At 41.9% G+C, this 13155-nt stretch overlaps 1 protein-coding gene across 1 annotated transcript in view; it reads right to left on the bottom strand.

Moving 5' to 3' along the window:
* Positions 1-12816, bottom strand: part of fgf11a (fibroblast growth factor 11a) — an 81312-nt gene extending 68496 nt beyond the window's left edge. The window contains exon 1 of the mRNA XM_034136389.1: positions 12571-12816. Coding sequence (XP_033992280.1) covers positions 12571-12763 — 193 coding nt within the window. The 5' untranslated portion in view covers positions 12764-12816. The remainder of the gene's footprint in view (positions 1-12570) is intronic.
* Between the last annotated feature and the right edge of the window lie 339 nt (positions 12817-13155).

Below are 13155 nucleotides of genomic sequence, written 5' to 3'. Positions count from 1 at the left end.
CCATTGGAAGTCCCGGGGAAGGCATATGAGGCGGATCATGAGCCATGAACGCATTAGAATGGCACAAATCAAACACTTTACAGTATGGACCGGTTTGATTGTGATTCAGCTCTCTATATTCAGCTTGTTCTGTCACATCCAATTTCCAATAATGAGTATCTTTAAGTCATCTAACTACCTATTTCAAACTAGCAACTATCAATATGCCATCGTCAACTAGTTCTATAAAGTCTTTATGTAAGATGGGTTTCACTTAAATATTCCGCACGATACAGAACATTAAAGCTGATGTAAATGTCTTTAGGTTAAAACGAGATCTTGTGCAATAAGACATGATGAAATGATGAGCCTTGATTTAAGAGTGACATGAATTTGTGATGAAAATTGAGTTAAATAAGTCATCGCGCCTGGTTTTATTATAAGGATTTAATGCTTCTGCCTTTCCATCCCAGAATGTCCTTATATGGATTACACGAAAAACCCACTGAACACGACTACATGTGTTAATATATCCATTTATGCATTGGACATGAATTAAAGCAGAGAGCGATATATGTTCTGTCGATGTGAGTCATCATGGTTTGACAGCATCATGGCTTTGAATCTGTCATGTGACCTTTGTGAATGTCAGCGCCCGACCGCCGCTCTATCCCGTCACTTACCACTTCAAAACGTCTAATAAAGCTGTAATGGTTTAAAAATAATGATGATACATATCTGTGAATGGCTGTCCTTCATGGCCCGACGGCCGCAAGGCGCTTAAACTTGCAAATATTTCAAGAGGTACTCCACCTCCGCCTCCATCCCTCTTCTGCCCTTTAGCTGCCTGCTGCTGGAGCCATTCACATATCCAGCGTGAAACCAGCAGCTTTAGAATTTGACATAAATGGATGGAAATTATTTTAACTGACTCCCCGCCAATCTACGGGACTTTCATCTTGAGGATAAGCAGTGGAGTTAACACGTGTCAAGTGCTTGGCAGCAAGAAAACTACCAGTATGAATGTATTTTTACACATTTTCACCATTTCCAGACATTTTATAGACTGTACCTATTGATTAACTGAGGACATAATCAACACATTAGTCTCAAATGACAATATGTGTAAGTTGAAGCCCTAATTTTTATCATAGACAACCTTATTGCATTCTACTGCATAATCTGTACAAACCTTTTTATTGATACTGAAAGGAATCAAATGTATATCTATGCCCCAGAGCTGTATTGAAAACATACATGAAATATCCAAAAATGACAGTACAAAAACATGTAAATCATAATTTCTGCAACTTTTACGTTTACTTGAATACTTTTTTTTACATTTGGTCTAAAAACATTGATCTATGTTTTTTTTTTCAACAGACACTATTAGGCTTTTGGGGTATTCCCTTTCCTGTAGTGTGTTATACAGGTTTGAGTGCATGTAAATGGTCTGCAAAGGCTAAAATCCTAAAGTTCCCTCCAGAGGGAGTTCCTCTCCTCCTCCCCCCAAAACGCCTCCATTGGACTCCATTGTTTACTTTCATAACAAAGTGACGTCACAGTTGCTTCGATTACATGTTGTTTTTGCATTGACATAACAAAAGAGAAAACAGAATTGATTGTGGCAGGTTGATTTGTGATCCATTTGTACTGAGTTTTTACCAATATAGTTTTACTTAATGCATGGCTAAGAGTGCTTTCTATCTCTGTCTGTCCCTTTATCTCCCACCCTCTCTGCACGGTCTAATTGCATGATGGATAATTTAATAGCAGCGGAAAAGCCCCACTTCGAGAGGAAGTTCTCCTCTCATCTGCATGCAAAATCTCCTATTAGAGTACAGCTCTGTGTATACACAAATGTATGTCCGTGTGTGTGTGAGCATGTGTGTGTGCAGTGGGCTGGAGAGGTTGCGCTCTGGCTTGTCTCCAGCTACAGATTGATGGAACATTGAAGTGAAGGACGCGTCACGCACCTGTGCTTGTGTACCACAGGGGAACAACACACAGGTAGACAAGGTGCCACACACACACACACACACACACACACACACACACACACACACACACACACACACACACACACACACACACACACACACACACACACACACACACACACACACACACACACACACACACACACACACACACACACACACACACACACACACACACACACACACACACACACACACACACACACACACACACACACACACACACTTGGGAATTTACAGTGTATCTGACTTGTGTGATGTATATTTTCAAAGGGAGCTAACACATGCCAAATCCTCACAAAAAGAACATATGTATCAGCAGCAGGGCCCACAGTCAACACACACACACATGCTTTTTGAAAACACAGCATGCCTAGAGGCAGTTGATAGATCTGTTTGTGCACCGTGTCCCCTTTTATCATCTGTGTGTCCCTTTGTGTGTGTGAGCAACTGCAAATGTAAAGTGCACGCCTGTCTGTGCCACTTTTGTCTTTAAAACAACACAGCGGCGCTTGCATTTGTACACACAGATTTTGCACCGGCACATTATGTGAATGCCTGTAATGTTCTATACAGTAACATAATGACTTATCTCTATGGGGTCGCAGCGCTCGCCTCTGCTGCCTGTCTATAGAAACAGGCAGGCGAGTTCCATTATTCAGTGTTATTCATGTACCAATGTGGTAAGAGCACTATGTACAGTAAATGCACGATGTAAGATGGAGAGGGAAAGTGGAGGAATGGTGGAGAGATGATAAAGATACAAGGTGGACTGATAAAGACAACAGGAAAGTGTGTCGAAAAAAAGAGCGGGAAAATTAAGGTGGAAAGTAATGTGGTTCATTGACAAAATGAAAAGACAATCCCAAGTTTTCTTACATTTTCTTCTCTGAGAATGTCTGAGTTTCTTCTTGTGGATGTAACACTTTTCCTGTAAATAATATTATTTCATCTATAATTATCTAAAAATATTCATATTTTTATCCACAATTGCCCTGAAACACTGTCATTGGAAGGGTTTTTGTATTCATTTGAAACAGAGATGTCTGCCCCAACTTCAATCCAGGTGAATAGAATACATTTTTGACGCACAAGGCGTTGATAAATTATATTTAAAACCTGATGAAACAACATCCCTTGGACTCCAGGATACTCTGCAACTTCTACAGGTGCACCATAGAGAGTATCCTGACTGGCTGCATCACGGCCTGGTACGGCAGCTGCACCGCCCTCAACCGTAAGGCTTTACAGAGGGTGGTGAAAACTGCACAGCACATCACCAGGACGGAGCTGCCATCCATGGAGGACCTTTACTCCCAGCGGCTCAGGAAGAAATCCCTCCGGATTATAAAAGACCCCCATCACCCCAGCCACAAACTGTTCTTTCTGCTGCCGTCTGGCAGGCGCTACCGCAGCATCCGGACTAAAACCACCAGACTCAGGGACAGTTTCATCCCACAGGCAATAAGACTGCTAAACAACTGAACTGCTGAAACAACATCCATAACATTCATCTGCTACTTAGTAATTATTTATCTATTTCTCTAATATATCATTCAAATAACTTGCATATACTGTAGACTCTTATTGCACTATTTCACTTTTTTAAACTTTTTCTTTTTGTATTTACTATTTACTTGCACTATATGTTTCTGTTTATCTGTGTTATTGTGTTGCACTGTTGGAGAAGCCTGTGACCTAAGATTGTCATCGGCATAACTACAGTGTAGCTATGTTCGTATGACAAAATAAATAAAGAACCTTGAACCTTGATAATCCACAAACCTCACTTGGGAAGGATTTAATGGAAACAATTAGCTTTTTACATCGAAGATTTGAAATAAATGTGTCCCTATGAAAGCCCACTTAATATTTTAAGAGGGGAAATTAAGTGTTTTTAATTTAATTGCAACTTATTACAGCATTTTGAAACACAGTAGGGGGAAACTAAGACTTAATAACAGACATAAATCCCTCTGTAACTAAAATACATTAAAGGGGACCTATCATGCAAAATGCACCTTTGTACGTCTTTTATACATAAATATGTGTCCCCGGTGTTCCAGGGAACTCACCAAGTGTCAGAAAACACAACCCTCTCTATTTTCCTCCATACCCAAATCTCTAAAAAAGGGGCTGCAACGGATCTGATACAGACTGATCCAGATTTGAACATTTCTCTGACGTCAGGACGGAGGAGCTCCGCCTATATGGCCAACTCTCCACCTATCAGGGGAATGAGAGGTTGCCGTGGCATGGTAACAGCATGGTAACATGACGCTCGTAACTCGGCCCCCTCCTTTGCAGGGGGGCGTGGTCAGCTGCAGCGCATGCAAAGACAGGGTGGAGGAGAGCAAAATAGAGCAAAATGAGGCATGGCTAAAATGCATGATCTGTTTGGTATTTTGAAAAAGAAAACGTATAAATATACCTTATATAGGTTTGGCCCTACAATATATTATTCAAATATAGCATGATAGGTCCACTTTAAGTGTATTTGAGAGATCTCCTAAACAAGTGTAGCCGGTTTAGACTCATTAAAACCAACAAACCATTGCCTTTTACAACAGCTAGAAGCTAAAGAGCTTTAACTAAATAACTTCCATTCTACTAAATAAAATAGATGTAATATTAATTTATTGAACATTTTAGAGTCCAGCCTCGCCTGTGCTGCTGTGTGCTGATCTGTTTGTCCACACAGCACCTGTCAGTAAATCCTACACCACCCTTGGGTGCCACAGCCTCCGTGATCAAAGTAAATGAACACGTAATCAGATACGCACACAAGCAGGAAATGCACACATGCTTTTTCTCCATTGAGGGGGGGGTATATTCTCGCCCCCTTATTCTCAAGTTTGAAGTGTTTCAGGTGGTTTGTGTGTGGGATTGAGAGGAAAACACACACATGCAGAGATGTGAATACAAATGACACATTATTTAATGAGCTTACTTTAGACAGTGTCACTTCGGTCAGGGACACTGTAGTTGGCGGAGGTTTGAAAGCTGTGTGTGTGTGCATGTTTGTCCTGTATCCCTAAACTGCCATGTGACACACGTCGGCACTGCACACAAACCATGCGGCAAATTGATTGCATACGAAAAATGCTAATGCTGGCTTTCCTGTCCTCGGCATGTTAATATTGCAATTTAACTATGGGCATTGATTAAAGGGACGGTGCACACCTTTCCGTCTGGTTTTTTGACATTGAGGAAAGCAAGGTTGTGCTGGTGGTGGGAGTTGCTGACTCAACGCTTGCTGGTCATTTGTTACTTTAAGACGGTGAATCCCAGCGGAGTGGAAATTGTCTGATGCTAAATAAGATGTCTAGTGCTGCTGTAGATAAACGCCAGCAGATTTGCATGCATGCAGAAATGCTTCACCGTGAGGGTCTCCGCTGGAGGTCATTTGAAGAGCAAAGCATCCATATCTTAAACCCCAAGGCATCATTGCCCTGCTCTCATTACACTTGCTGTGCCGTGCCGTGCCAGGACCGTGCCATATTGAGTCCAAGCAGCTCACCTCATTCCTACCAGGGCACAGTGCAGCCTTCATTAACCCCACATAGCCTCACCAGCACACACACACACTTCTTTTCTGGAACACACACAATCAAACCCTGAGCCCACATTGAAAAACGCACACAGACATATTCAATTTTGTCAGATAACGCTGATTGATGCTTATCAAAAAGTAGTTCCGCGTCAATACAATTGGAGGTCCGCACCATAAATCAATAGGTTGGGAGGGGCGGCACTGAGAGCCCACATTGATCATCGCACAGGCCAAGTGTTAGCATCCCCAAATCATTTATTCAGGGCACCATATCACACCCAACATCTGGCACACCGGCAAAACAACAGAAGCCTGCTGGTAATGCACACTTTAAAGCATGTGGCGATTTGTCGTTTTTGGTGATGGATGGGGGGTGGTTGGTTGTCTGTGGCTAATGAGAAAAGGAGCATGCACAATAAAAAGTTATTTAGGTAGTTCATGGGACCAGAGATGGCAAAAGTACACACATCCTGTACTCAAGTAGAAGTACAGATACTCGTGTTTCAAAATACTCTGGTAAAAGTAGAAGTACTGACTAAACTTATTTACTCAATTAAAAGTAAAGAAGTATGGGCTTCGAAATGTATTTAAGTAAAAAAGTACCCATAACTACCATCTGTTTTAAAGAGTACCTGACATCCCTTTATATTAATAGAACAATAATGTCATTGTTAGCTAATGAATGTTTCTTCTTTAGAGAAGACCAGGAAATGATGGACACACGGATCGTGTTCAAATCAATAGGCACGCAATGACTCTAAATAATAATGATCACGCCACCGAACACACATTCAAACTAAAGTAACCAGCCTGTTTGGAAAATGTAAGAAGTAGAAAGAACAGGTATTTGTGTTAAAAATGTAAGAAGTAAACGTAAAAAGTCGTCAGAGAAATAAGTAGGAGTAAAGTACTGATACCAGAAAAATGTATAGTAACAACGTATTTGTACTCCACTACTTCCCACCTCTGCATGGGACAACATATATCCGTTGGGATATAGCTAAAATAGTCTTGATAAATGTCCTACTGTCCAAATCTATGCCAGGCATTTATAATCTGTGAATGCCTCAGAATGCTTGGAACAAAAGGGACGGTCCAGGGTCAAAGTGGGAGCACAGCAGAGGTGTCACATGATAAAATCCGAGACATCTTTATGTGCAGTCTGGTGGACCTGAACCGGGAATATTGTAAAAATCTTTTCATGAGCATCCTTTCGGAAACAACGATGTAATGAAGCAATTTTAAATGCCCACCGGCTTGTAGCAGCTTCATTTGCTGTGTTTTACTGTACAGCTGCTCATTTCTGCATCACCACTGCACTGACTCAAAGGAGGGAGCATCTTTTAACTCTTTGAACTGATTCTGCTTTGTTTTCACTCCTTTTATCTATAGGGTTATTGTACAGTTACTGCATTATTCCATAGCAATTGTGAGGAGTTCTGTACACGGTCATGGACAGGCTTTGGGTGAAATGAATGGTTTGGATTGAGTGTCAGTCATCAGGGGATATTAAAATTGATATTAGAAAATGTTAGGTTCATCGGATTTATTTTCTACATTTAGGATGATAATGATTTTTTCATCATGCTTTGAGTAAGAAGGAGATGTGACATGATGTGGATCAATGTGAGCCATTTAGCTCAATTTATTGCCCTGAAATCAAGAAATACAGATGAATCTTTGCATAAATGTGCATCGTGGAGAGTCCTGATGTCTTATACTGTAAAGACAATGAAACATTTTTAACAATCTTGTACACAGAAACCTCATCAGTTTGGTCTGTTGACCAGCACTACCCTAAAAAATGTTGACAACAAAGGAAAAGGTTGCAATGCTTTGTGCAAATCTATATGCAATATCAGGAAGCTAGAGCCACGAAATATAATTACTACTTCAGCCATAAAAAAAGACGGACCTAGCCAAACTGCACAAAGTTCAAGATGGCTGACCAAAATTCAGATTGTGTGGTTAGCAGGTCATTGATCATTTAGGCAATTCATCAGGCGTCACCACCCCTTTCAAACTGAGCATCAAAAGACAATCAATCTGCTAGAATTTTGACCCAATTCCCCCAAAACTTGATTTAAAATCAGGTCAATCTCTACCTATGGCTTTAGCTGCATTGACAGAATATTAAGGAAAAAACAATTTCATCATGAGTTATTTGTTATATTTATACAAATTGTCTACCTAAGCAAACCTACACCCTCCATATATCTGCATCACATATACAGTACACCAAGAGGGGGGGATAACAGTAGCAAACAATTATTTTCCATACATTAGACGTGCATCATGCATCAGTCCTGATCCATTAACAAAAGAAGCGGGGTTACGTAACATGGCAGCACAATACCTCCAGTATCTATGCCATTGTAGCATACAGTGACTAACTGACTGGCCCAGAGACAACATGATTAGACACAATGGGGAAATACGGCGAGTGAAGAGCGAGACACTGAGGGAGAGACAGTTATAAGAAAGCCAGATGTCCTTGAGAAGATAAGTGGGTGGTGTGGAGGGGGGACGGGGGCCATGGGAGAAAGGGAGGAGGCGAAAACAGGACGCAAAGCGAGGGAGAAAGCTGATAAAGAGACGCAAACAGAGAGAGAGTGGGAGAAATATAGTCCTCTCTGGTGTAGCTTGTCTAGAGTGTCCGGTCTACGAGGCAGTAAATCGGCCCGGCTCAATGTGTGCTCTCCAAACGCTGCCGCACATTATTGATAAATCATTGTGTGTTAATGAGAGGAGCTGATGTGGCCTGATGAATCACGGCACAACAATGAGCTACACACACAGCAATTTGCAGTGGCTGGATGAACACTTGGCCCCCGCGCTGCAGTAACAACTCAGTGTTATTCTATCCTGTTAACAGAACAGAGGAGATCAGGAAGCTAGAGCCACACATTTTAAAATATAACTTCAGCCACGAAAAAAGACGGACCAAGCGAAACTGCTCATAGTGCAAGATAGCTGAGCGAAATTCAGATTGTGTGGTTAGCAGATCATTGATCATTAAGGCAATTAATCAGGCGTTACCACCCCTTTCAAACTGAGCATCAAAAGCCAATCAATCTGGCAGAAATTTGACCCAATTCCCCCCCAAAATTGCATTTAAAATCTGTCATTTGTCGTATTTTCGCACAAACCAATTTGCAGTGGCTGGATGAACACTTGGCCCCCGCGCTACAGTAACAACTCTGAGTGTTATTCTATCCTGTTAACAGAACAGAGAAGGGGCTTCCACAGCCGCTCAGAGGACAACACGAGCTATTTTGGTTTTCGCTTTGATATCCAATAGGCGGCTTAACATCCTCATTAGATCATATCAGTGGCGGACACACGCGCCAGGGCGAAATGATCTCTCTCCCACACTCGCTGCTTAAATTATCACCAAATCTCATCATTCGTTTGTGTTGATTTATTAGTTCTTCTGTGCGTAGGTGTATTTTTATGTGTGAGTAATTAAGGGTGTTCTTCCGTATTCTGCACTTGAAAGTCTGTGTGTGTGTGTGTGTGTTCGTGCAGGGGCAAGCTGACCTTGTTATAAGCTGAGTGGGCTGTAGTGCATCATTAGTATGGGTTAGGTGAGGGTTAGAGGGCGCGTGTCTGTAGAGGTGACGGGTGACAGAGTGGGGAGAGATGTGGTTTGACACCGTAACAGAGGAAGTAAAGGGAGGGGGGGAGGTATTTGGGTCGGGTCAGGACACGCAAACACTCGTCACACCTCTCCATTCATCACTTAGAATCAGGTATCACATTTTTGAGGACACAACTCCTACACTTTAACAGTGGCCTTAAATGACCTTCAGCAGTACAAGGGGAGATGCTCACAATGCAGTGTTGCATAACAAGACATTTAAATGCATGGTAACGACATCAACACACACACAAACACACATCATGTCTGTTTGAGGTGTCATTAACTTATCTGTGGAAAGTGTCACAATATACTGGACTTCAAATAGGGACAAACATTTGGTGAAATATGTCGGTGAGTCTGGAAAGATGGGATAAAGCAAAATATACAAAAAAATAATTAAACTTCAGATTTCATCTTTTCCATAAAAGTGGAGTATTCTTGGTTATTGTTGCAACATTTGGTCAACTAATTAATAAGTCGATTTATACAAAGAAGATTATTCACTTCCAGTCGACACTTTCCATAAAACCTCCTCCTGATGATGGTGATCATGTTGCTCTGGTGCTGTGCAGTTTGAGTGTTTTCTGCCTGCCTGGGAACAGTAGAAAACAGCTACTGACTTGGGCGTGACTACTGTATATGTTGTCGTGGATGTCATTTGACATTCAAGCAAGCTGCAAACATAACAATGAACGTTAATGGCTGCATCCATAATATTGACACGCTCACCCGGTGAGTCACAGTAAAAAATGTGTTGATCATCTTGGATTATAAATTACAAGCTTGTACAAGTACTGATACTGTGATATGTCAAACTGTTGTCAAATCTGGGTGGATTTTTTTTGTCATCATCTCTGCTGTTTATTGTCAAATATGTAAAATGAATATTTGAGATTCTTTGGCTTTTCTCGTTGGCATCTGACGGAGGACATTTAAGATTGTGGTGGTCACATTTGTGGGGACTGGGTTAGGGTTAGGATATACAGCAGTAAAATGGCTTACAAGATTTTATATAAATCATTCACTGTGGGCTCTGCATGGGAATGATTTGAACTCTGTGGGTGTAATGTGTCAATAAAACCAGTCAAACGAGGGCAGTGAATTCCACCATTGTCCATCGCTCATACCAGATGAAGTGAGCAGAATATGGTTTGGCGGAAGTTAATATAGCTGGGCTGCCCATCCAAGTAAAGTCAAAGTGTGGGAAACACTGGCTTGATAAAAGTCAATAGAAGCCAAAAAAAGGCAACAGAGTCAATAGAAAGCCAATGGGACAATGGAAGCCATGGGAGAACAATGGGCACCAACCAAAATACAAGACAATGCAAGGCACTAAAAGCCACAGGGTGCAGAATAAGCCAATATCATCCAAATAATGCCAGCAGAAACAATGGAAGCCAAAGTGAATGCAAGCTGTAAACAGGCAGCTCTGAAGGGATGCCAAGATGAGGAAGAGGAGGAGGAGGCGGCGAGGCTGCGGCTCAGGAATATTCTAGTCGTTTATTTCTGGCCAGGGGTCGACTGTGGCCTCGGGCTGAAGCTCAGAAAAGGAAACTCGCACAGAATACACACTAACATACACCAGCTAGACACACTCATGGCCAGGGGTCAGTAGTGTCCTTTCTACACTGACCACACACATGTAGAGAATGAGGAAAATACACACTGCTACACATGGCACTTAAGACAGTTGTAAATCACAACCCTGAAATGGTAAAGCTGGTAATGCGTCTCTAACCAAAGCCTCCATACCTTGTCCAGGCGATTACTATAATAAACCCATCAGAGTGTGAGAAACACTGAACCCAATGGGATGGAAATGGTTTCCAACGATGGACATGGCGCACGCTTGGTCTTTTCCCAAAGAGCTGGCACTGCCACGACCCGTCCGACATACTTTACTACGGTAATTACAATATAGAGAGCAGCCGCCTCTATGGCAGATGCTGCTTCCGTTAGAGGTTCCCCACGTAATTACAATGATGAACTTGGCACAGTGAGGTAATAAATATCACAGAACACACAAGCACACTGGCACAGTGCAGAGAAGGACACACACTTTCTCTGCATGGACGTGCAAGGAAGGTAGATGTGGGGAAAGGAACACACAAACTGTAGACAGCTGAGGTGAGCACTTTCATGGAACAAACACGTGAAGATATATAGAGTTATCAAAGATGAAAAATAAAGCTTTTTTTTTATTAACAAAAACAATCTTTAAAAAAAATAAAGGTTATGTGTTAATGTATAAATATCAAAAACAATTAAATAAATGGGGGGTCATTTATAAATACCCCAAAAAAATTACAAGACAAAATAAGGCTTTTTAAAGTGTAATTGCTTTGAAGAAACACAAATAAAAAAGTAACTTCCTCCAAAGAAAACAGAAAATGCATCCCAAGACAAAAAATGCAACTTTCAGCTTTTGATAAAGACAATTGATCAAACTATCTTACTAAGGGTACAAACCTAAAATCAAACATTGGCACCAAGGTGGTCTGACCTACAAAAGTACATTTTGTCCATGGACAAATTGCCAAATGTACATTGGACAGTGTAAGTGTTCAGTCCTGCCTTTCCTTATATACATTTTGAAGTGTATTGCAGAATAGATCAAAAAGGTTTTGGCAAGACCACAGAAAGTCTGACAAAATAAGGAATCAACATATTGCTATCATATGGATACAGATGTTCAACACTATAGAATAATAATAATGTATCTTTGCCTCGTAATGTCAAAAACCTTCTCCATTTGTAGCACAGACACACTCATCGCAAACATAAACAGTCACTGTCTCATTTAGCTTCATTGAATAATTTTGCAATAATATTTAACATGCAAACACACAAGACAAATTAGGCCGCACTGTGCTCCACTTGCCTTGGGGGAACAACAGGGAGAGTAATGGCCCCCCAGAATTGCAAATGAGACGCCTCCTGACATTTTTATATCACAGTAAATCACCGTATGTATGAGCCAAGTTTGTTGTGTGCTCGCAGATTACCAGCGCGTGGTGGATGTGTTGACATGAACAGAGTCATCTCAACAGTCACAACATGGCCGAGGTTATGCCTTTGGTCCGTGGTCTAAATCTGTGTGCATTAAGCTGGATTTGACTCCAATTGCTTTACAACCATAAATACAGGACATGATGTGTCCAGCTACCAGTAAGATTGGCTGGGATGTTTCCCAGATTCAGATTAAGTCCGGCACTGGAAATCAAAAACTGTGGATGTTCTCGATTGAAGCTTTACAGTTGAGGATTAATCAGTAGTCTGGCAACTTAACCATCAAAATCCAGTTATTCAGTACAGGCAGAAAATGGAGCAAAGAAGGTGAAGTGAAGAGGAAGAAAATGGAAAGAGTTTAATAGGAAGGCCTTTTGGGAACTCACCTGGTCTTTTTTCCATTTTTCTCCCTCGACTGCCACATAGTCGAACTTTCGATATTAATATTAGAATTTGCTTCTGGCAGAGCGACTTGTTGCTCTTTGGGCAGGGCTTGCGCTTGCTGGCGATCGGCCGGTTCGCCTGGGGGTCCTTGACCTCCCTGCGCTGGCGAATTAGGGAGCTGGCTAGAGCGGCCATCTTCCCAGCGCTGACCCTGCAGCCGCCTCACCAGCCTCTGGCGGCTCGGTGGCGCCCAGGTGTCGGGGGGTACCGTGGGCCACCCCCCTGCCCGCTCACCCAGGGCGACGGAGCACCGCTGAGGGAGCAGTGTAGATCGGTGGAGTGGGCTTCTGAGGAAGGACCGTATCACGGGGAGAAGGGCACAAAAAGAGGAGATGGGGGAAATAGGGGTGGATACCACAAAGGCCCACCCAAAACTGAAAATGGGTGCTTTTTGAGGTTGGATTGATGAAGGTTTGCCTTCTAGTCTTTCTAGTTTCTTTTAGGAAGTGAAGATCAGGTGAAGCTTATTACAAATCACTGTACTTCTTTTAGGACCGGTCATGTCATCCACCCAAATCCATTGCAGT

The sequence above is a fragment of the Trematomus bernacchii genome, unplaced genomic scaffold (genome assembly GCF_902827165.1).
Source record: "Trematomus bernacchii unplaced genomic scaffold, fTreBer1.1, whole genome shotgun sequence".
Lineage (NCBI taxonomy): Eukaryota > Metazoa > Chordata > Actinopteri > Perciformes > Nototheniidae > Trematomus > Trematomus bernacchii.
The sequence above is the reverse complement of the archived record's forward strand: the minus strand, read 5'-3'. Positions and strand labels throughout refer to the sequence as shown.